Source organism: Ascaphus truei, chromosome 8, assembly GCF_040206685.1.
Source record: "Ascaphus truei isolate aAscTru1 chromosome 8, aAscTru1.hap1, whole genome shotgun sequence".
NCBI lineage: Eukaryota > Metazoa > Chordata > Amphibia > Anura > Ascaphidae > Ascaphus > Ascaphus truei.
In genome coordinates, this window is record NC_134490.1 from 70,099,311 (window position 1) to 70,124,486 (window position 25,176).

A 25,176-nucleotide genomic window follows, 5' to 3' on the forward strand; every position below is an offset into this window, starting at 1 on the left:
TCACCCACCACCCAGTCACTGTCACCCAGTCACTGTCACCCAGCCACTCTCACTCACCCAGTCACTGTCACCCACCCACCCCCCCCAGTCACTAAAAGTCACTAACCAAAGTCACTAACCCACCCACCCAGTCACTAACCCACCCAACAGTCACCCACCAAGTCACTAACCCGAGCCACTAACCCACTCACCCACCCAGTCACTAACCCCTCCACTCACCCACTAACCCACCCACCCACTCACTAACTCACCCACCCACTCACTAAAGTGTCACTAACCCGTCCACCCACCCAGTCACTCACCCATCAACTCCCTCACCCACCCAGTCACCCCCCAGTCACCCACCCAGTCACCCACTCACTCACCTACTCACTCACCCACCCAGTCACTCACCCACCCAGTCACTCACTCACCCACTGAGTCACTCACCCACCCAGTCACTCAAGTCACTCACCCACCAACTCCCTCATCCACCCAGTCACCCCCCAAGTCACCCACTCGCTCACCTACTCACTCACTCACCCAGTCACTCACTCACCCACCCAGTCACTCACCCACTCACTCACCCACCCACTTAGGCAGACAGTCACCTGTATTTTGTTGAAAATATAAAAATAAACAGGTTGCATTGTAATGTTTTTTTCTGTATCACAATAAGAAAACAGTTAAGTAAAAGTTGCACGCTAAAGAATATTTTTTCGTGGTAGGTGCGCTATGGGTTCGGGTGGGTTTCATTTGTCCTGGGCCCCATGATTTCTGTTGGCGGCCCTGGCTGTAACTCTGACTGACACCTAATATAAATTGGTGGCCTGCAATTGTACCATATGTCTAAGTAATCCATTAGCTGGTGTGGAAATGGGGCCTGGTGTCCTTCCCCCACATTCACGGCTTCATGGTGAGCCCCAGCATTTTCGAAGTGGTTCTTTAGGTACTTTTCAGCAAACATATGGTTGTACTGTACGCAGGTCACATGAACACACTTCTCTTCTATGTCAGAATACCGACTCCAGTAACGGCTTTGTATAGTTGCAGGACCACTGAACAAGGGAGCGATAACACGAGCTGCAGCGCCCAGCACAATCAGGGTCAGCACCGTAATCCAACCGATGACCTAAATGGGAAAGAGCAAATAGAAAGCACTGACACATGGGACGGCAGCGTTCTTCTTTACGTCGTTTTAATAGCATACGCTGTAGCGCTGAGATACTGTAAGGCTGAGTCCCCGCTGGCGCTGAGCGCGCTCATGCTTGGGAGAGCGATCCAAGCATGAGCACCGGATGTCCTGCATGTACGCGCGCGTGTGGGGGAGGGGAGGGGGGCGTTGCGGGTAGCTGAGCGCTGGTAAGTATAGTTTTTTTTGTTTACCTAAGCACCGAGCGAGGGTGAGCGTGTGTGCCCGTGCACGAGCACCGCGTGAGCGGGGACTTACATATATCTATTATGTAAGTAGCCGCCGCAAGCGCCGCCCGATCAGCACCAGCGGGGACTCAGCCTTATGCTGCGAATGTCAGCGATAGCTCTGTCATAGAGAAGCAGCTTCACAGCAGATTAAATGAGGTACTTAAAAGCCTCTAGTGGACCTTGGGTGCCCCAACTTATTTTTAGGACCTAATCCTACATACGCTGAAGCGGTGACCGGCCATTGTCACCGGAATATCCAAACAGACTTCAATGAGGATTTTCGTCGGAAAATGCACACGGCTACTCTAGCCAACACCCCTTTCTCCTGCGCAAGGTACTTTCAGTGAGTTAATATTAACCCCTTACTCAATAGCAATCATGTCTATCTGCAGCCACCATTATGTCCTGATTAGCAGTGTTCGACAAACCTATACATTTGCACGCCCTGGGCGAGTGGATTTAACATCGTGGTGAGCTCCTATTGGCCCAAGCAGCACACGTGTGGTACTAGGCGGTGAGTAGATTTTTTGGTGATTTGTCAACCACTGCTGATTAGTAATGACTCTCAGTGTGTTAAACTATCACAAGTGAAATCACAGAATGAACCAGGCCACCTCCTGACTCCGAATACAGGGTTAATCAATTGTTTCTTTTCTTTCTTTTTTACAGGTTCACTTTGTATGGCTCCTACAGTGTGCACATACAGGAAACGTGGTGTGGCTCCTACAGTGTGCACATACAGGAAACGTGGTGTGGCTCCTACAGTGTGCACATACAGGAAACGTGGTGTGGCTCCTACAGTGTGCACATACAGGAAACGTGGTGTGGCTCCTACAGTGTGCACATACAGGAAACGTGGTGTGGCTCCTACAGTGTGCACATATAGGAAACGTGGTGTGGCTGTATTTGACAATAAACTAGCCTCTAACAGGAGGCAACATGGATTGTGGCTTAAAAAAAAACAACCTACGCTTTAGTTGTGGCAAATGGATCCTAAAAGTCAAATCCTGTGATGGCAATTTACCTGTGACAGACATTTGAGGAACCTGGATATTGCTTTTCTGGTAGTGGACATACGCAGCAGGTCAAAGTGTTTACAAGGCACTTTGGCCAGTAATAATTCTGTGCTCATCCCTGAGAAGTTGGCGAAGCCACCAAACTGCTCGGCATCGACTCTCTCACTAAAGGCGCAGACAGCGGGCTTCCCGTCCAGAAGGCTAATGATGATCCACACGATCGGAGTCACCATCGCTCTCAGCATCAGTGACTGGAACATGTTCCTGATTTAGGGAGAACACACATGCACATGAGACAACTGAGTTTCTTCTATACATTAGAATCTGTCGCCTAATGTCTGTACTGTACATTGTGTTGAAAAGTGCCAGTGGTGGCTCGGTAAGATGAACTGTCTGATATTAACCGCACGCAGGCGTTGCAGGTTGACAATGAAGGGGCTGAGAATGGAATGGGCCACAACAATGGGCAAATATAATTGAACAGCTCAGCCAATTGCATTTATTGGCAGAAATCATTATTATTTCCTGAGTTAAGTAGAAATAGCCATGGTAGTCCAGTAGCTCTGCGTTATTATTTCCGCAATCTTTTTGTGTTTATTTTGACAATATTCTTACTAAAACGTTATTAAATCATTTTTATACTAGTGCACTAAAGCAATAGACCCAGTCCGGTATTAGAGACGCACCAGGTATTCGTCATGGAATGAGCATCAGGTTGGACTTGGGTCATTCAGGCGCTATAACCGTGGTCGATCCATAGCGCTGCACTTCATGGGCTCTGTCAGACAATATGCACAAGACTTGTAAAGATGTTATTCACTAGTTGCTTTGTCCCTGATGTCAATGCCAACCAGGGGAACCAAGATAGTGGGCCTTCCTCTCTGTGTTATAATAAAATCTATTTTATATTTAAGCTACTTTAGTTTTCGTTTGGACAGTGTAATCTTGAGTACATTGCTCTTCTGCTTTGTTGTAAACTTTACAGCGCAATGTACTCAAGATTACACTGTCCAAACGAAAACTAAAGTAACTTAAATATAAAATAGATTTTACAATGTTAAAGTATCTAGGAAGTTAAACAAACCAATTCATTGGACTGCAAACCTATGTAATTATTTGATAACATCATATATTTTGATCTCCAGAACCCCTTAATAGCTATAGACATTTTCAGACATTGAAAAATAATGTTCATTGTGTACTGTTTGTGTCATACAGGTATTTGTTGAATGTCAATGAAGGAATATACAGTTTAGTCAGATAGGACTTGGAATAACATTATGTTGAATAATGTATTTAATTCATTCTAATTGTTGTAGTCTCATATATGGATTCCTTGATATGGTGCAAATTAAGCAATTATTTCCTTCTATTGATGAAGCAATGATATTCAATTTTTTAGACACAGATCAGGTTCTGTTATGGAGAATGTATGCACTTGGCAATGAAATGAACGCTTTGATGTCAGATTAAACTGTGTGCATTTCTAATGATATTTGCTTAGTAAATAATCTTTAAGAGTATGTGAGTCATAGTGTGTTCTATTGATACCAATCTGAATCAAATTTGGCTTATGGATCTATATATTTAATATCCTTCTCATGGACACAAACACTCTGTTCTGCTAATAAACACTTACACTCTTGTTATGGCTCATTCTAAGCAAACTATAGAAGCAAATGCATTGATGTGGGTAATATGTATCTTAGTTATGAGACAGTTACAACCAAAACACATCAGTAGTACATACAGTATACTAATACTTTAGCAAATATATCTGTATAATCAGTCTATGATCTATTGTGTTTGGTAAAAATCCAACAACCTTGTATTAAGTTTTCTGAGCATCAGCAACCTTCAATCTAATTTTCATAAGCTCTGATGAATGAGCCTTAGGGGCCTATGCTATAAGCGTTCATAAGCCACTTATCGAGCACTTATCAGCCAAAATGCTTTCTACGATTCTGTAAGCGTCGATAAGTGGGCGATAAAAGACTGAATCAACAAAATTTTGAGCCTTCAATGAAAGAATTGCAGAGTGAGCAGCGATAAGCCAGTTATCGGCAGGTTCTGAAACTCGTGCAATTCTAGTAGCCGTGATTAGCTTATTGAGTCTTATCGCGGCTCTAGAATGGCGAGTTTCTCCCCAAATCCTCAAGCCAGGAAAAGTTGGCGTGAAGGTGGTGAGAGCCCGCTGAGAGCCCGCTGAGAGCCCGCTGAGAGCACGCTGAGAGCACGCTGAGAGCACGCTGAGAGGCCGCTGAGAGGCCGCTGAGAGGCCGCTGACAGCCCGCTGAGAGGCCGCTGAGAGGCCGCTGAGAGGCCGCTGAGAGGCGGCGAGACAGGACTTAGGGAAAAAATGCTTTTTTTATGCATTTGATGCTGATTGATGCTGGGGGTCTCCAGCGCTGATACCCATTAATATCAGCACTGGAGACCCCCGGCATGAATCCTATGCAATAAAAATGCATTTACAGGCAACTTTATTAGCTTAGCGGCTAACCACTAAGGTAATGAAGGGGTTAACCCCTCCGGCTACCCACCAAGGGCCAAATATCCCCTTCACCCACCCCCGCTATCCACAATAAACACTAATACCCACATGATTGATAAGAGAGGCCGCAGGTGTCCGGGTGTCCTCAGGTGGTCCCCACGGTGTCCGGGGGCCCTCAGGTGGTCCCCGCTGACCTGCGGTACCAATCCTGTTTCCAACATTTTTTTTCAATACTTTTAAATACATACCCCCCCCCCCTCCCACATCCCCCTATACATACAGTACAGTAATGGGCAAAATAACTATTATCCAGATATGGATAATAGCTCATTTGCCCATTATTAAATAAAACATAAGCCAGCCAGCATAAATAAAGTAAATAAACCTTTCTACATACCCCTGCCATCATGAATGGCGTCATCGTCATCATTTAAATGTCCCACGTCATGTGACCGTGGGAATAAAATGCATAGGAGATACCGGCACCCCATAACGGGGCCTGTATCTCGGGAAGCAAGGGGTCTCCGGACCTCAAATCAACGCAATTCTGCTCTGGAGACCCCCCGCTCATCTAAACTAGTAATACAATTTATATTAAAAAAAATAATTTCAGGTGAGATTTGTGCACGGAGAGGCGGCTCTCTCTGAGCAGCTCTCTCTCTCTCTGCCGCTGAAAGGAATCGCCAGGTGAGCCCTTTTCAGAGAGGTGATCATCACGCCGCCGACTACTCGCCCGTTTTATGAATTTTGCTATCACAGGTAATCGAGGCTTTCTGATACCGTGATAGCAACGCTAAAAAAAATGGCGATTTAAATGGCCCGGTGATTTTTTTTATGAATGCTTAGAGCATACAGTAGGCCCCTTAATCTTTTACTCGGTGAAAAAAATCTATCTTGATCCATGAGTATTCTTAATGAATTATACCTTCCAGAACCCAACATGGAATAGCGATATTGTACACAACTTACTCCAGAAGTACAATTCACTGTTACAGTGGCTACAATATTTCAGACATAGAATTTCATATAGCTCCTGATAATACAGTATGTGCATAGAGTAACTTCTCCTTAACCCCACCTACAACCACTCTCCCACTTGATACATTGACGCTTAGAGACACAGATGCTTCTCAAGAGCCAAATGGGCAGATAGGTATTTTGTTATGTATAGCCTCTCACTCCACACGTTGCCAATATGTCATAGCATAACAATATTGACAGAATGCTCTGTCCCGAGACGTCTTTATATGGGATTGTGAAATCTACTGTATGTACAGTGGCCAAGTATGCTGAAAATATCTTGTGTGCAGTGGGTGGCACACTTTGGGGTCACACTCAGTACATTGCATATAGGGGATGTCATGGGAACCAAATATAGGACTGAGCAGCGGACTCATGACTGGTTCCAACCATGTATACCTGAAAATGTGTTTTACTTTGTGCTGCTTGTTGATGGTGGTGTTAGCACTACAAAGTAGCCAATGGAAGCTCTTGCTTGTCAGTTGCCCACTTTGCCAGTTGGAAATGCAGAGAGAAGGAGGGGGATGTAGCACTGTATATTGCAGAAGCCTTAGCACCCAAAGTTCCAGCCCTATGATATTGCCTTACATCCTGCCGCTACTATATAAAAGTAACTTTTTATACCAGGGGACCACAGAAAATGCTAGAAGAATACAGATGTGGCAGTATATATACACCATGGTAGAAATCAGCACTCCTCCTGTAGACCGGAGAAAAAGTTTTGTATAGGTGCATGGAGCCCTATATACTTCACAATAACATATATACACTAGAAAGGGGGGAACCTGCACTCAAAAAAGAAAAAAACAAGACAAAAAATCAGAATAAGTCATTTACTGTATATACAGATGCAGTCAGCTTTACTGTTGCCCTGCCCCGAAACATGAGCTGGTGAACCGTGGACCACACGTGGTGTGATCACAGCCAAGTGCGGCTCAGGGGGGAATTGCATGCAACAAGCCAGCACCATATACTACGTGCAACCAAAGAGGTGCAACTATGAGAGCTAAGGACAAAACAAAATAACAATGGTAGCAACAAGACAAATGCAATGGATAGAATGATAGACAATGCTTATCTAAGCTCCCAGGCAAACAAAAAAACTAAAACATACATAACCAGCTACTTGTTACCGGACAGCCGGGAAATCAGCCAAAAACGTTGTTTCTCCTGTTTTGGTTGTGCACCTGGTACATGGTGTTGGCTTGTTGCATGTATACAGTACATTATTTATTATTTCTTAATAAAGTGTTTTTACCAGGAATTAATACATTGAGAGTTACCTCTCGTTTTCAAGTATGTCCTGGGCACAGAGTTATGATGACAAATACATGGTTACCTTTTAAATGAGCAGAGGTTATACATTATATTTAAAGACATTGCATGCACAGTTACAGATAATATATGTTATAGGCGTATGTAACAGTTACAGACCAGCTTAAAATGTGAGACGGCCTTAGTTTGGAAGGAACTTAGATTGGTGGCGGCTGTGAGAGTCTCCGGTAGACTGTGAGGTGCACGGTAAGAGAATGAGGAGCGGCCGGATACTTTGTTGAACCTTATTCTGATGTTTTCCTTTTTTCTCTATTTTGAGTGTGAGTTCCCCCCTTTCTAGTGTACCGATGTAGCAGTTATATTACCGGTTAATGCGTTAGGACAGGAAATTTCCATTCAAAGAATCGTAACGCACGCCAAACCTTATGAGGAAAATCATGTCATCCATAATCTGTATATAACTGTTACAAATGCAGAAACTATTTATTTTTTTAAATATGTTTAAAAAAAAATATTCGATCAGTCTAATCAAAAATATCAACAACAACAAAAAAAACATGTTAAATTGACTCTTACCTTAAAACTAACCTGTTCTTTTCTCTTTGGCCTTCAGGTCTAGAATACTCCAATGCCAATGAAACACAATACTGGTTTACAATGATCCCAACGAAGAAAAACACTAATGGTGGGACGAGCATGACACATAATCCATAGGGCATATTGTATCCTGGCAGGCATGGGCAGGTAAAGTTAAACATCTTATAGATCTGCATGCTGACAATGGCTAGGACCAGGCATATCCCATTCATTACGGACTCTGGGCCTGATTGAAAGTACTTTATAGCTTGTTCCATCGTGTCCTCTAGATTAAAATAAAAGAAACATCAGCAAATTAGGATTGTATTTAGTTTGACCATTTTTTTTATATACGGTTTAATGTACTTTATATTTTTCTTTCAAATGAAGACGGGGAAAAACAGAAAACAAAGCTAAGCTCACAACAGAGAATAATATTGTAACATTTGACCTTTATTCCTATTAGTTGGTGTTATGCCCTTTAACTCGTTGCTTCAGCCATGAAGGAGTTATTTAATTTTATAGTTACAAATAGATTGTTGACACAGTGCAGTACTAGTAAAAGATTGAAACGGATTAAATGTGTTCAATTCGCAGTGTCAGCAGCTTTGTCCTTGTGTAAATCACATCTAACTGTGTCTTAAAGGAGCAGCCCATACAATATTCAACATTTGTGTGTACTGTATTTTAGATCTGTTCTGTAGTATTAGATAACACTTAGTACCATTTTTTTCCAACGCATTACTATTTGTAATGAGTTTTAATCATCCTTTGATTTTTATAGCAGGCTTTAGCCCACCTCTCCAACAGATGCAAGATCTTTGCAACATCTTTGTTTCATTTTGTGATCATTTGTTGCCAATATCCCCAGCAGTTTGAGCTGCAAACTGTAACAATAGATAATGATACCTAAGTAATGTAAGAATACATTGTAGCTGCTGAGTTACACTGACTGAAGGATTGAGTGAAACAGAAAGGCAGCCATTTAGTGAACCCTGGGAAGCAAGATCTACGCTCATCGATCAGTTGAACTAGTTTTCAATAAAGGTAATCAAAGGATGCATATACTTAAACAAAAACAAATACTTTTTTAAAGTGCCGTTTGGAATGCCTGTTTAAACACCAAATTTAGATTGTAAACTCTTCCGTGGTCACAGACTATCTGTGACTGCAACATTCTACAGTACGCACTGCGCAATCTACACTGTCTATATACAGTATATATATATTATAATTATGAGCATTGCTGGTCCCACTGGCAGTCAGGTGGTCATTTCTATCGTCTATAATTATTTCAGACAAGACACAAAAAGAACCCACAGTACCTCACTTGCAGAAATTCTAAATAAATAGAGCCTCGGAAAGACCCTTCTCGGTTTTCTTATTCCGCCCACCGGTCCGAACGCACACGGCGAAGACCGGCTGGTTTCTTCATTATTTCTTGGCAACCGAAAATATTTTGAGATGTTCTGTATTTTTCTGTACTTGTCGAGGGAAAGAAACAAGAACGTATTTCGTCAAAACGACAGCAACCATATCACACCTTTCAGGCTGCTGGCGCAACTGGTTGTGTTTCTTCACCGCGACAAAAGAAGAAAAATGTCAAAAATGGTAATCCCGTGCAATATTATTTCAACACGTTTGAAATATGTGTGAGATGTTCTTACTTTGAAGATTAAGAATTAAGATATATATCATAGTAAAACATATTAAATGTGTGTTCATTGTAAAGCTTAGTTATATGGACAAATCAGCCAGTGAAACAGGTACACCATGTTACATAGTAATTGTGATAGAATTAGACACAAGTCTTTTCAGTCTTTAATGGCACAGAAAGGGTTAATCCTTTAACTGCGCTAGTACCAAGCAGGGCAACGGAAGTTTCTATGCACTACTGCCCCGATCTTCACTATTGCACTTAAATGAACAACCCCCGGTGAGTAACCTACTTATCTTCAGTGATGTTTGTGTAGTGAAAAAATGGGAAGGGACAATTTTCAAATAAAACCATGTTTATAGCAAAAGTACAATACTGTACACAATTATGCTCTCAATAAATAAATGTGGAAGATAAAACCTCTCTCTACTTCAATGTAGTGTCCTTAATCATTTTATAATCACTAAAAGGAGTTTCTTGTTGATCTCTAAAAACAAACAAGGGGTCCCCTTAGTGCAACCACAAAACTATCCCTGCTGATGTTTATTTATACATGTGGATAAGAAGTAAAGAGTGACTCACTGAGTGTGCTCACTTGCATGTCATTACCCAGAATCCCCGGCTGCAGCGGAAGCATTGTATGCCAAGAGATAATGAGGAAAGACAGGGCTGCAGACCTGTCTGAGACGTGCGAATGGGCTCACTAGTGGTATTTTTATTTGCTGTGCACTGGAGGGATTTTTGTCACTTTATTCTACACACCGGAACTTTTTTTTTTTTTTTACAACTTATATTTTTATTGTCATTTTGATATAAACATAACACATATAGGAGGGAAGGGAAAGGGGTACAAAAGAAAAAGCCTTTACATCACAGGAGAAGTACATTGTGCATAATACATTATACTTTTTGGTCAAATGTCAACCGTCTTGTTTGGGAGAGAGCTCTACCACTGGGTGTTAACTCTCTTTTCTGTTCGTCCTCTATCCTGGTCCTTATAGTGGAGGTTAGGGGGAAAGCCTGGATTAGGTGGGAGGCTTATAAGAGGATTGAGTTGGAATTTACATGTGAGGTTCCTGCGTACGAGAGACAGGGTTGCCATACTTTTTGGAACTTATGGCAGGTATCGTTTAGAACAGGGGGGCTCAACTCCAGTCCCAAAGACCCCAACAGGTCAGGTTTTCAGGCTATCCCTGCTTCAGCACAGGTGGCTCAATCAGTCACTGCTTCAGCACAGGTGGCTCCAAGTGACCTTGGGCAAGTCACTTTATCTCCTTGTGCCTCAGGCACCGAAAACATAGATTGTAAGCTCATCCAGCCAGGGACTGTGTCTGTAACATTCCTATGTGCTGTGCTGTACTGTCATTGTGACGCGCTTAGGAAAAAAGCGCTATATGAAATAAAGTTATTATTATTATTATTATGAGTAAGCTGGTGGTAATACACACGCCTGTGAGTTTTTATGACATATGCAGAGCTGTGTCAGCTCTTACTGATTTGGAATTAGTCTTGGCATCAGTGATCTTATAGGGGTAATTGAAGCCTAACTCAAATTACTTTACATGTCCATTAAAATACAATACAATTTTGTGGGCACAGAAAAAAGTTCCCCTCTGAGTATATGTGGAAAGACATTTGGCCTAATTACCTAATGTGCATCTCGAGTTAGATTTTAGAGCAGAAAATACAATATATTTGCAATTGTGAGTAATAAAAAACAAATCAGGTACTGGAGTAATAAGCATGAAAACTTATGTAATACAAGTTGAAAATGCTATACTCCGTGTTTAAGCAAATAACAGACATGCATGTGTAATTAGCCCCCTCTACTGTTCTGCACATGGCATTGCTGCTGTTACATTTTGTACACAGATGCACATGTGCTGATTGTGACACAACAGAACTAATTAAAGAAGTATTCACTTTTATCAAGAGCAGAGACAATGTCTTCATATCAAAATATTGAAAATCCTATCAATTTGCAATTTATTTACATGATGGCCATAGGTTTAATAACAGGCTTCTCTGACATGTGCCATCCGGCACGTTACATACTGTAGTTAAATAGTGATGAGGTTGAAAAAAGACATATGTCCATCAAGTTCAACCTATGTTGAATATTTTTTTTTAATTACGTTCTAATTCATTGTATCTGATATATAAAGATGTTCCCAGCTTAAAGCAGCAGTCCAGGCACCATTTTTTATTGTGTTTTTGCTTTTAATATGTGCATCAATACAATCCACACAATGATAATTAATTAGCTAAGTTGCCGATCAATCTGTTCTCCTGTGATCAATCAGTGAAGATTCGGCTCAGGGGTTCCCTAAATGGCTGTCAGTGCAGCAGAAGAGGACCAAAGATGCAAAGTTCTGTGGGGAAGATCATGTGACCAGGTGGTCACTAGATACAATTGGTGCACTGCTAGAGTGAGGACAGGGCTCAAAAAGGGTGTGCCAGAGCCTGTTTTATAAGAGGAAGGGAATGTGACTTTGTGAATGGTTGCTATAGAGACAAAAATGCTTGTTATATTATAATACATTAAAAATGTCATTCAGGGTTGTTTTAAACGGAAAAAAAGTCTACAAGTATTTTCTCATAGTACAGAACTGATTTATTAAAAAACACACTTGCAGTTTTGCAGCTTTAACATTGGTTTCTTTCAGGGGAGCCGTGGAGTCCCAGCAAAATACAAACCTAGAACCAAGAGGCTCATCTTATGATGGCTTTTCCTCCCCTATAAAGTGGGCCAATATGGAATTTTGCAAATTAAAAACTTATGAACATATTATAAACATAGAAAAGTTAAAAAAAAAAAAAAGTTTGCCCAAATGTTTAGAAATATTTTTTGATTTTTTCCATCATTTTTTCACAAATCCAAAACCAAAACACGAACCTTTTTCTGACCAAACCAAAAAAGAAAATGGCAGTGAAGGTGACCACCCTTAGGAGTTGTTTGCATCAGAGAACTCTGATAACATGGCAAACGTGCTACAAAACTGCTTCTTCCCGATCGGTCATGCTTCTGTTCAGAGAAACTGAGCGGTGGCTCAAAAATGCTCAAACGAATCGAGCTATTCAGGTAACTGAGATACACATCGCGGCTGCAACTCGCATGTTCTGATCTGTGGCGACATGGGATTTGCGATATGCATATGAAGCAGAAAATGTATTGTTACTACATCAGATTGAAGTCGGGGGTCTCCGGAGCTGACCCACATTAATATCAGCTCCGGGGACCCCCTACTTCAATCCTATGTAATAAAAATATGTTTACAGGCAGCTTCATTACCTTAGTGCCTAACCGTTAAGGTAATTAAGGGGTTAAATACCAGTGCCCAGTTTGATTTTGGTAGAGAGGGTGGGTGAAGCTTGTACTTGCCCCAGTGTGGGTGTTTAGGCCTACTGGGAGGGTTGCAGGAGCAGTTAACTCCTTCATTACCTTAGCAGCTCCTACTGCTAGGGTAATGAAGGGGTTAACCCCTCCTGCTAGCCACCCGGTAGGCCTAAACACCCACCACGGGCCAAATACCACCTTCATAGTTTCCAAGGGGTGTGTGTTTAGGCCTCAGGGGAGGGATTAACTCCTCCCTTACTTTAGCAGTTCCAAACGCTAAGGTAAGGGAGGAGTTAATTCTTCTTGGGAGACCTAAACACCCACCCGGGGGCAACTAACCCCTTCACCCACCCCCTCTACCACCAACACCACACAGGAATGGGTAAAACTGCTATTGGTGGTAGAGGAGGGGATAAAGGGATAGTTCCCCCGGGGAGGGTGGTTAGGGCTCGTGGTGGGGGTTAACCCCTTCCTTACCTTAGTGGTTGTATCCACTAAGGTAAGGAAGGAGTTAATCCCACCCGGGATGCCTAATCACCATCCCTGGAGCAACTATAACTTTCAGCTACCCCCTCTACCAACAACAAACCGTGTAGTGGTGGTTAACCCCTTCATTACCGTAGCAGTTAGCCGCTAAGGTAATGAAATTCTGTTTTTATTTTAATAACATATTACTGAAGCAGGGGGTCTCTGGACCTGAACTCCATTAATTTCAGGTCCGCGGACTCCCTGCTTCCCGAGGTACAGGACCCGGTATGGGGTGCTGGTATCTCCTGCAAGTTTAGTTCTCGCATGTTACGTGACATGGGACATTTAAACTTGCCGGAGATACCAGCACCCTGTACTGGGACCTGTAGCTCGGGAAACAGGGAGTCCCCGGACCTGAAATTAATGGGGTTCAGGATCAGAGACCCCCTGCTTCAGTAATATGTTAATAAAATTAAAATAAAAGCCGATCGCCTGTAAGAGCTGTGCAGGGAGCTGCAGCTCTCTCTGAGCAGCTCTTACTGACTGCAGGCAGATCGCACAGGCAGAACTCTGAAAAAGACACTACTAAACCAATCGGTGTGGCATATTCCTACCAAGCGGTATCTGACTTGCGATAACTCGTTACCGTGATAACACAAAAGTCAGACCGTGAGGTAGGAACATGCCAACCCGATCGATATGGCAGCGAGATTATCGGAGCGACCTGAATAGGTCCCTTAGTCTGCAGTTATTAGCTGAACATCCATGGACAGGCAAGTAGCAGAGGTGGTAATGTTTTATGTAATTAATGTTACATGGGTAACGTAGCATTCCATACTGGGGCCAAAAGGCAGGAAAACAAATCTGACCCTTTCAGTAGGATAGCACACAGGGGGTTATTCATTCAACTGCAATAGTGCCGATCGGGGCACTATCACAGAGACACTTCCGTTGAAGTTAGTATTTCCTTTTGTATAATGTCATTTTATCAAGTGGGATCTGGCATCCTCTTCCGCAGCACGGTCCTGACCCTCTTCTGCTTTGGATCAAAATGTCTATTTTCCAAAGAAACCAAACAAATAAAAATCTTCCTTTAGTTTTGTTAAATTAATCCAAATACATTGTTATATTATTCACAAAATATTTGTGTGACCTAAGGAAACATGTTCATCTAATATTTTCTGAAATGTCCCTACAGTTCCTCTTTTTAAAGTAAAACAATGTTGTGGCAAAAGGGGAAAAGAAAGTACAGAAAGTTAAATCACGATGGACTAGACATTTTAATGATCAAGATCTCATATGTACTTTATAATTTAATGTAGATTAGATGGCTCATTAATCTCATTAATCTATGTTGTTAAAAGATTATAACAATTTATAATAATCTGGTTCCCATGGGAAAAAATCTGTAGATCATGGGGGGCCAACCTTTTTCTCCAGCATGCTAATAAATGGGCACAATTTTTGGGGTGTGCCACTGTCCTACTGCCCCCCCCCCTAACCCTCCCCACATCACTCTCAACCCCTCCTCTCACTCACTCCCTCCTCTCTCACTCATCCCCCTTCTCTCTCGCCCACCAATCTCCTTGCTCAATCACCCTCTCTCTCACTCACTCGCTCTTCTCTCTCACCTACCTCCCTACTCTCTCACCCACCCCTACTCTCTCACTCACCCGCTACTCTCTTACTCACCCCCTCTCCTCTCTCACCCACCCCCTACTCTCTCACTCACACCACATCTCCTTTCTCACTCACCCCTCCCTCTATTACTCACCCCTCTCGCCCACCCCTTTTTCTTTCACTCACCAATCTCCTTGCTCAATCACCCTCTCTCTCACCCCTAATCTCTCACCCACCCCCTTACTCTCTCACCCACCCCCAACTCTCTTACTCACCCCCTACTCTCTCACTCATACCACATCTCCTCTCTCTCACCCCTCCCTCTCTTACTCACCCCTCTCATCTCTTATTCCCCCCTCTCCTCTCACTCTAATCTCTTTCACCCTCTCCTCTCTCACTCACCCACCTACTCTCTCACTTCCTCACCTACTCATCTCCTCCTCTCTCACTCAATCCCCCTCCTCCTGTCTCACTGTAAGGAATTGGGGAACCTGTCCTTTGCGACGTGTTCCCTCCTTACCTAGTGCTGCTGCTGCTCCACTCTCCGCGCATGCGCGCAACCCCGCTCTGATTTCAGAGTGCGCGCGCACCCGCAGCTCTTCAGCCCCTGCCACGGAGCTTGGCTCCGCCCCCCCGGACGTGCCGCACTGCTCTCGCGCACGGCACGCGCACATGACGACGTGCAACGATCCCCAGCTGCGTGTCAAGCATCATTTGTGCCTCTTGTCTCCTGCAGCCTATCCCAGCTTCTGCTGGGGCCGCGCCTCCGCTCCACCCCCTGCCCAGTGGTGGGATTCAACATTTTTAGCAAGAGGTTCTCTCTCCAGGGGGGGGGTAGGGGGGGGGGTAGGGGGGGAGAGGAGAGACCGCACCATCCTTTTATAGTGAAAAATGAAAAACAACAATATTTGATTGAAATAAATCATTTATTTGCCTTTCGTAAAATATTTACATATTGCTACTTGATTGTCATTATACTGTTTCTTTTGTCCAGGGCAGAGACAGACCAGGGAGGGCAGAGACAGGCCGGGGAGGGCAGAGACAGGCCGGGGAGGGCAGAGACAGACCGGGGAGAGCAGAGACAGACCAGGGAGGGCAGAGACAGGCCGGGGAGGGCAGAGACAGGCCGGGGAGGGCAGAGACAGACCAGGGAGGGCAGAGACAGGCTGGGGAGAGCAGAGACAGACCAGGGAGGGCAGAGACAGACCAGGGAGGGCAGAGACAGACCAGGGAGGGCAGAGACAGACCAGGGAGGGCAGAGAGAATCCTTCTCACATCTCCCCCAGTCCCTCTCACACCTCCCCCAGTCCCTCTCACATCTCCCCCAGTCCCTCTCACACCTCCCCCAGTCCCTCTCACATCTCCCCCAGTCCCTCTCACACCTCCCCCAGTCCCTCCCACACCTCCCCCAGTCCCTCTCACACCTCCCTCAGTCCCTCTCACACCTCCCCCAGTCCCTCTCACACCTCCCTCAGTCCCTCTCACACCTCCCTCAGTCCCTCTCACACCTCCCTCAGTCCCTCTCACACCTCCTCCAGTCCCCCTCACACCAACCCCAGTCCCTCTCACACAGACCCAGTCCCTCTCGCACAGACCCCAGTCCCTCTCACACAGACCCCAGTCCATCTCACACAGACCCCAGTCCATCTCACACAGACCCCAGTCCCTCTCACACAGACCCCAGTCCCTCTCACAAAGACCCCAGTCCCTCTCACATCTCCCTCAGATCTCTCCCTCCCCACCTCCATGCCTCCTGGCTAGGGTAACCATATTTGTGCCGACAAAAACTGGGACAAAATGTCACGCATGCGAAGTCGTTTAGTGGATGCTCATGCGCGATCGGAGCTTGCCAGTCGCATATGCGCACAAGCAGTCGGCAAATGTCAATTGTCGATCGCGCATGCGCCGTTGGCGCTCGCCAGGGGTCCAGAAAACCGGGACAGCAGCCGAAAAAGTCAGGACAGAGCCTTAAAAACTGTGACTGTCCAGGCTAAACTGGGACATCAGGTCAGCCTACCTGTCTTCTATCTCCCGGTTTTGCCGAATGCAGAGAGAAAAGCAGGGGCTGACAATTTCTCCTCCAGCCATTAGTTGGTGCTGCGCTGATAAATGGCTGTGTCCCTGCGGCGAGGCCGCGGTAAAACACCAGCGGAGTCAAAATGTCCCAGACTACCATCAGATTGCTATTTTCCAACTGCAGAGTCTGATCAGAGAAGATCAGAGAAAAGGTCCTCAAATGCTGCACTCAACCTATTAAAGTCTTAAACCTGGTATTGGTGTCTTATTCAGAAGGTAAATATCTACCATGGGCTATATTAGGACCAATAAGAGGGACCGGTCATGATAACTACTCTAAGGGGGGTAATAAAAAAAAAGAATCAAATTTGATTAACATATATACTTGATTCATAATGTGTACATTATTTACAGTGTGTGAATATTAAAACCCCGGTGGTGAGGACCGGACAAACTCATATAGAAAAAGAATAAAACAGCTAGCTAGGTGCTAGGTACCCCCTGTAGAGGGAGGGGGGGTTGGCCCGGTATTAAAGGGGTTGCACCCCATATGGCCACCCCCTGACCTCACCAGAGAGGCAAGGGGTTAACTGGACTGCGGTCCAGGAATGTGGTTTACACCTTGTCATGTCATGAAAATGTATGTTCCCCTGTTCCATTATAATCCTGTATTTTAATGTTTTAAAGTGAATTTCTGCATCTCCAGTTCTGGAAGTCGCAGAGAGTTGATATTTGGCCAATATGTGGAGTCACTGTAGGCATTAAGAACTGGCAAATTTCGACCCACTGAGCCCACCAGAATGGAACTTATTAATATGTGTAGATATTAAAGTGTATATGTATGGTATTTTGGATCTGCCCTGAAAATGCATACTCCATCTGCTATGCTAATAGGTCATGAAGGGCAGCCGGCTGATTGAGCCTAAGCACTGTAATCAAAAGTTAACTGCCTGATTGTTTACACTAAGTACTAATCAACAGATCAAGTACTAATCAACAGACTCTGCCACTCTAATTGTTACCTGAGGGTGGAGAATCATCAAACTGGAGTGGTTTGTAAGTGTTATGTCTACACCTACAAACAATGCAGATACTTCATTTGATAGACTGGTCGCCGCCCCTGATTTAATTATGGTGCTACCCATAGAGCCCCAGTACACATGGGCTAATTAGCTGGGGGGCATGGGTTAATCTGTGTCTCCACGTTAGGGATTGGATACAGATAATTGATCACCAATAGTCGATATTCAAAGTTAAGATTAGGGTTACACAGTTATATAAACTGTGTCAACCCTACAGTTTTTAGTTGTGCTTCTGATTCCACCTGGAATGTCACCGGATTGCTGGAGAATTGCTAGCTGATACTTCTCCATCCCCCAACCCTAAGTAAGTGTTACCTTCTTGTCTGTTAATTGTACTATATTGCTGTGTTCACCTTTTTTAAGGAATAAATATATTTTATTATATCTAAGCCTCGTTCAGTTCAACCCAGATATTTGGTGTTCATTATATCTTGTCATAAGCTACCGTGACACCCACTGCCGGCTGCCCCCCCCCCCCCCGCTGCCGGCACATTTCCCTCCCCCCCTACCCTCCCCCCCCCCGCTGCCGGCACATTTCCCGCCCCCTCCCCCCTGCTGCCGGCACATTTCTCCGCCCCCCCCCCACTCCCTCCGTTTTCTCCCCCCCCACTCCCTCCGTTTTCTCCCCCCTCCCTCCGTTTTCTCCCCCCCCACTCCCTCCGTTTTCTCCCCCCCCACTCCCTCCGTTTTCTCCCCCCTCCCTCCGTTTTCTCCCCCCCCCACTCCCTCCGTTTTCTCCCCCCTCTCTCCGTTTTCTCCCCCCCCACTCCCTCCGTTTTCTCCCCCCCTTGTTTGTCATGTAGGGGAGTCTTAATATTTGGGCAGTGCTTAAAGGTATCACCACCTCAAATACACTAAGGACAGTGTCCCCAATAATGACAGCATGATTAAATACCACAAAGTTATTTCAAACATATAAGGCAGTTCAATGCAAATGCAGTGCACATATCAGAGTAATCAGCGCTTACTGTAGCATTACTATTTCTGTTGACGAAAGGCCATATTCCGACTTGCCCTGAATGGTAGCAAAGTTGTTATAATCAGCATCCAAGTATTTAGATCGCCATAGATTGAATTCAATAAAACAGCCGTTCACAATCCGGTGCATATACCAGTGTACTCATAGCATCGCATCCATCAGTCTTTTAACTGGAGCCGACATCACACTGCACTAAATTATTGCAGTGTTGTTGTACTTCAAGCAGCAACCACATTTTCCAATAACAAAGAATTATAATAGATCATCGCGATATGACCAGTTTCCGATATGCCAGGCATGTACTCCGTCTGCCCCCGAATCGTAAGGGTCCGTCCTCTACTGCACATGCGCTAACTTCCTGCGCGTGCGCACTAGGTTCCATCCATTACCACACAAGCGCCGTAGAAGGCAGCCTTCTAATGCCTTAATCTTAATTCATTACACATGCAACCTACGTCCTTCTTCTACTGCGAGATTTATTCCTGCACATGCGCTACTTTTATTCCTGTATATGCGCACTAGACCGCGCCTTCTACGGCTTTTATTCCTCGGCAGTAGCATAGGCATACATGCGCAAAACGGATCCTATGCTACTGCGCATGCACGACTTTATATTCCCGCGCATGCGCAGCACGGACCATATGCTACTGTGCATGCACGGGTTTTTATTCCCGCGCATGCGCAGAATGACCCTATGCTATTGTGCATGCGCGACTTTATATTCCCGCGCATGCGCAGGACGGACCCTATACTACTGCGCATGCGCGACTTTTCATTCCCGCGCATGCGCATAACAGACCTTATACTACCGCGCATGCGCGGCTTTTTATTCCCGCGCATGCGCATAACGATCCATATGTTACTGCGCATGCGTAACTTTTTCCCCCGCGCATGCGCAGAACGGGCCCTGTGTTACTGCACATGCGTGACGTTTTATTCCCGCGCATGTGCCGAACGGGCCCTGTTCTACTGCGCATGTGTGAAATTTTAGTTTACTTGGTGTTGCCTTCTACTGCGCGTGCGTGAATTTTTTTAAAAATATTTTATTTTTTTATTTTTTCCCCCTCTCTTGCGTTTGCGCACTAGGCCCGTCCCTCTTTCTATTCATTTGTATGCGCACTGGAGAACTCCGTGCTGTCAAATCTCCAGCAAATGGATAGCCCACTCGTGATTTCAACTGCCCCATTAATGCAAGAAGCGGCAGCACATACTTCCGTTTTACACATATTATTCTCCCCTCCGCACCATGCACATGGAAATCTCAGGAACTCACCAGAACTTTAGGGAATATAAAAGCTGAGAAGCAACAAAGCAGAGGCAGACAAGCGGATTCTCCAGAATATAAAAGCTGAGAAGCAACAAAGCAGAGGCAGACAAGCGGATTCTCCACAGCTGAACTCTGACAAGAAGCTATACACACACCACACACACCACACACACCACACACACCACACACACCACACACACCACACACACCACACTCACCCCACACACCACACACACCACACACACGTCAACATTTTAAGCAACAGGTTCTCTCTAACGGGGGGGGGGAAGAGACAGGGGGGGGGGGAAGAGACAGGGGGGGGGGGAAAGAGACAGGGGGGGGGGGAAGAGACAGGGGGGGGGGAAGAGACAGAGGGGGGGGGGAAAGAGACAGGGGGGGGGAAAGAGACAGGGGGGGAAGAGACAGGGGGGGAAAGAGACGGGGGGAAAGAGATGGGGGAAAGAGACAGGGGGGGAAAGAGACAGGGGGGGAAAGAGACAGGGGGGGAAGAGACAGGGGGGGAAAGAGACAGGGGGGGAAAGAGACAGGGGGGGAAAGAGACAGGGGGGGGAAGAGACAGGGGGGGGAAGAGACAGGGGGGGAAAGAGACAGGGGGGGAAAGAAACAGGGGGGAAAGAGACAGGGGGGAAAGAGACAGGGGGGGAAAGAGACAGGGGGGGAAAGAGACAGGGGGGGAAAGAGACAGGGGGGGAAAGAGACAGGGGGAAAGAGACAGGGGGGGGAAGAGACGGGGGATAGAGACAGGGGGGGAAGAGACGGGGGGAAAGAGACAGGGGGGGAAAGAGACGGGGGGGAAGAGACAGGGAGGGGGGGAAAGAGACAGGGAGGGGGGGAAAGAGACAGGGGGGGAAGAGACAGGGAGGGGGGGAAAGAGACAGGGAGGGGGGGAAAGAGACAGGGGGGGAAGAGACAGGGGGGGAGGGACAGGGGGGGGGAGAGACAGGGGGGGGAGAAGAGACAGGGGGGGGGAAAGAGACAGGGGGGGAAGAGACAGGGGGGGGAAAGAGACGGGGGGAAAGAGACTGGGGGGGAAGAGACAGGGGGGTGGAAGAGACAGGGGGGTGGAAGAGACAGGGGGAAGAGACGGGGGGGGAGGGGACAGGGGGGGGGGAAGAGACAGGGGAAAGGGGGGGGAGCAGAGAAACCAGGGTAGGGGGGGGGAGCAGACAAATAAGGGCAGAGCAGAGAGACGGGGGGAGGGCAGAGAAACCAGGGGAGGGGGGGAGAGCAGTCAAATAAGGGGAGAGCAGAGAGACGGGTGGGGGAGAGCAGAGAAATCGGGGGAGAGCAGAGAAATCAGGGGAGGGGGGGAAGCAGAGAAACCAGAGGAGGGGGGGGGAGCAGAGAAACCAGGGGAGGGGGGGGGAGCAGACAAATAAGGGCAGATCAGAGAGACGGGGGGAGAGCAGAGAAATCGGGGGAGAGCAGAGAAATCAGGGGAGGGGGGGAAGCAGAGAAACCAGAGATGGGGGGGAGCAGAGAAACCAGGGGAGGGCAGAGAAACCAAGGGAGGGGAGCAGACAAATAAGGGCAGAGCAGAGAGACGGGGGGAGAGCAGAGAAATCAGGGGGGAGAGCAGAGAATTCAGGGGAGGGGTAGGGGGAGCAGAGAAACCAGAAGAGGGGGGGGGGAGCAGAGAAACCAGGGGAGGAGGGGAGCAGAGAAACCAGGGGAGCAGAGAAACCAGGGGAGGGGGGGAGCAGAGAAACCAGGGGAGGGGGGGAGCAGAGAAACCAGGGGAGGGGGAGGGGAGCAGAGAAACCAGGGGAGGGGGGGAGCAGAGAAACCAGGGGAGGGGGGGAGCAGACAAGGGGAGAGCAGAGAGACAGGGGGGAGAGCAGAGAAATCGGGGGGGAGCAGAGAGACCACGGTAGGGCAGCAGTGGGACCCAGTGCAATGCATTTTCCAAAGTGCAACTTGCAAGCAGACAGTGCAAGTATATATTTGATAAATTTTATGTTTTTCTCTCTCAGCTAAAACAGTGTGCCGGGAGGGGGGAGGGGGGTTGTGTGCCGGGAGGGGGGGTGTGTGCCGGGAGGGGGGGTGTGTGCCGGAAGGGGGGGAGAAGGGGTTGTGTGCCGGGAGGGGAGAGGGGGGGGGGGGTTGTGTGCCAGTTCAACTGAGCGGCTGCCTACAACACTTACCAGGTGTGAGACCGTTTTGGAGCAGCCAGCAGCAGCAGCAGGCAAGTTCTCTCCTTCAACTTCTTATTGGAGTGATGCCAGCTTGTTTAACTGGGCATACTCTGACCCCCTCTCCCCCTCACATGAGTGGCGCCGTGAAGGTGTTACAGGGAGAGCGGAGGCTGAGTGCTGCTCCACACGGGGTCTAAGCAGCAGCAGGGCACAGAGGGGGGAAGGCAGCCGGTTCTAAGAACTGAGAAAAGTTTAGGCACCAGTTCTCACGAACCGGTGCGAACCGGCAGAATCCCACCACTGCCCCATTGGTTCTGTCTGCCTACATATACCCTGTGCCTCTTCTCAGTCAGTGCTCAGCATAATTCGGTGTAGCCTCGTTGCTTCCTACAGTTGTGCCTTGCCTTGTTCCAGTCTCGTCTTTCAGATTAACCTCTTGTGTAGCGACCCGGCTTGTAAGTGAACCCCTCTGGATATTGACCTCGGCTTACCCTCGACTACGGCGACTTCTCCAACCCCTGATCACGGCTAACGGACCTGGACTATCCTACCATCTATAATCCCTGACCACGGCTAACGGACGTCTACGATTTTACTCTCTCCAATCCCAGGACCTGCAAGCATACCGCTTAACCCTCTCTCTCCAACCCAGACCCGGCAACGCTAGACAATCCGCCTTCCAGGCACGCTCCCGCTGCTGTGGGTGCGTGGCTTTGTACCTTCCCACCTTAGTACCGGGGTCTCGCCTTGTTTGTGGGTAGAGCGAGCGTTACACTCACTCAATGCCCCCCTCCTCCCTTCATATCTCACTCTATCCCCTACGCCTCTCTCACTAAATCCTTTTCCTCGTCTCTCACTCAATCCCTCTCCTCTTCTCGCTCAAATATTGGGTTGGGTGAGAAAGAGAAAGGGGAGGGGGTGTAAGAGAGAGGGGGGAAATGAGACAAGAACGAAAAAAGTATTACAAACTTGGATATAGCTGCCATGCCAATCTAGTCCCAAAACATGCTTAACTTAAAATTCCCAAAATTCCCTTTACCTCTGAGACTCCCTTCTCACCCCCTTATGCTGACTTGAATTCATGTTTGTTGTATTTATAGAGGCAATCCAAGCTGTTTTTTTCTTCATTTTTTTTTAAATACAGGAATAAAGCAGGGGGTCTCCAGGGCTGAACCCCATTCATTACTCCTCCGGCTGGACCCCTGCTTCTTGAGGCATTTATTTCCGTAGGGGTGTCGGTATCCACTCCAGGGTTCACTATATATCTCCTTTTCAAAGCTCCGGAGCCCTGCGGGCCAATAGGAAGAGGTGACATCATCGGGTTCGACTTCCTATTGGTCCATGTGACGAGGAAGCTGAAACTGCAGGAGATACAGGCACCCCTTCAGAGGACTGTGTCTCCAGAAGCAGGGGGTCCCGGACTGGAAAAGAATGAGGTCCAGCTCCGGAGACTCCCTGATGAAACCTGTATTAAAAAATGAAAGGGGGGGACAGGGACAGCTTGGATTGCTCCTTTAAGTGTAGCTTTGTCTTGTTATCTTGTGTTATAATAAAAAATGTTTCAAGAGTAATTCAAGATGCACACTTTTTTATAAATAGACCTGCTCCAATATACAAATGTAACCCCGCCCAAGCTCCTCCATACATTTCTCATATTGTCGCAGGCAGACGCACACATACCCAAATATTACACAACTAAGATTAATACATAGATGCTGCCTGACGCAGGTATACTTCAATATGAGTTGCACCTCCCAGTCCGACTGTTCAACTTTATGACCCATCTCCATAACGGAGCATATGAGTACCTCTGTGGCTGATACTTTACTCCTCATGCATAAAGCTTGGCCCCTTGCAGACACACTTACCAGAACGCCCTCCTACTGTCTCTGTACGTTCTTCCTACATACCAATTAGATTGTAAGCTCTTCGGGGCAGGGACTCCTTTTCCTAAATGTTACTTTTATGTCTGAAGCGCTTCTTCCCATTATGTGTTATTTGTATTATTTATTATTTATATGATTGTCACGTGTATTACTGCTGTGAAGCGCTATGTACATTAATGGCGCTATATAAATAAAGACATACATACTAATTCCTTCTATTCATGGGGGCTCAACTCCAGTCCTCAAGAGCTACCAACAGGTCAGGTTTTCAGGATATCCCAGTTTCAGCATACAGTAGGTGGCTCAATCAGAGGATGAGTCTTCGACTGAGCCTCTGATTGAGCCACTTGTGCTGAAGCAGGGACTGATTGATTCACCTGTGCTGATGCAGGGACTGATTGACCCACCTGATTGAGCCACCAGTGCTGAACCACAGACTGATTGAGCCACCTGTGCTGAAGCAGGCACTTATTGAGCCACCTGTGCTGAAGCAGGGATATACCTGACCTGCTGGTGGCCCTTGAGGACTGGAGTTGGCCACCCCTGAATAGAAGGAATTAGTATGACAGACTTGTCTGACTGGGAGACAGGAGATTAGTAATACATGGGAAGCACATGGGAGCTGAATAAAACTATTCTTGTTAAGCTCTTGCATATAAAATTAGTTTCACCGACCCATTGTATGATACAAAGCAGCAACCGTCTCTGGTATTAATCTTTGTGTGTACACACAACCCCATACAAGAGCCATACCTTGGCATGGTTACAAGCTTAGCATACTTTGGCCAAAGAATGTAACTAAAGGACCCTCACTTATGAGAAGCAAGACAGATAAGTATTTAACTGTATAATTTGTCACATTTGATGTTGCATTGGCGCGTTTTGTCTTTTGTCGTTCTTCTTAATTAATTGGGATCCCAGGGGTT

General features: G+C 46.4%; 1 protein-coding gene across 3 annotated transcripts; it reads right to left on the reverse strand.

The window, feature by feature from the left end:
• Positions 1–634: 634 nt before the first annotated feature.
• Positions 635–22,661, reverse strand: LOC142500963 (calcium homeostasis modulator protein 3-like). 3 transcript variants are annotated; one of them, XM_075610224.1, is made up of 4 exons: positions 22,374–22,661; positions 7,783–8,068; positions 2,426–2,681; positions 635–1,111 (listed from the first exon to the last, which is right to left on the reverse strand). In XM_075610224.1, exons 2-4 carry the CDS (start codon positions 8,058–8,060, stop codon positions 713–715), a joined length of 933 nt encoding a protein of 310 aa, XP_075466339.1. In that variant the 5' UTR covers positions 8,061–8,068; positions 22,374–22,661; the 3' UTR covers positions 635–712. The 3 variants fall into 3 exon arrangements, with proteins under 3 accessions (XP_075466339.1, XP_075466340.1, XP_075466338.1); XM_075610225.1 differs by lacking the exon at positions 22,374–22,661 and adding an exon at positions 9,108–9,330 and having other exon boundaries at positions 7,795–8,068; XM_075610223.1 differs by lacking the exon at positions 22,374–22,661 and adding an exon at positions 9,108–9,330.
• Between the last annotated feature and the right edge of the window lie 2,515 nt (positions 22,662–25,176).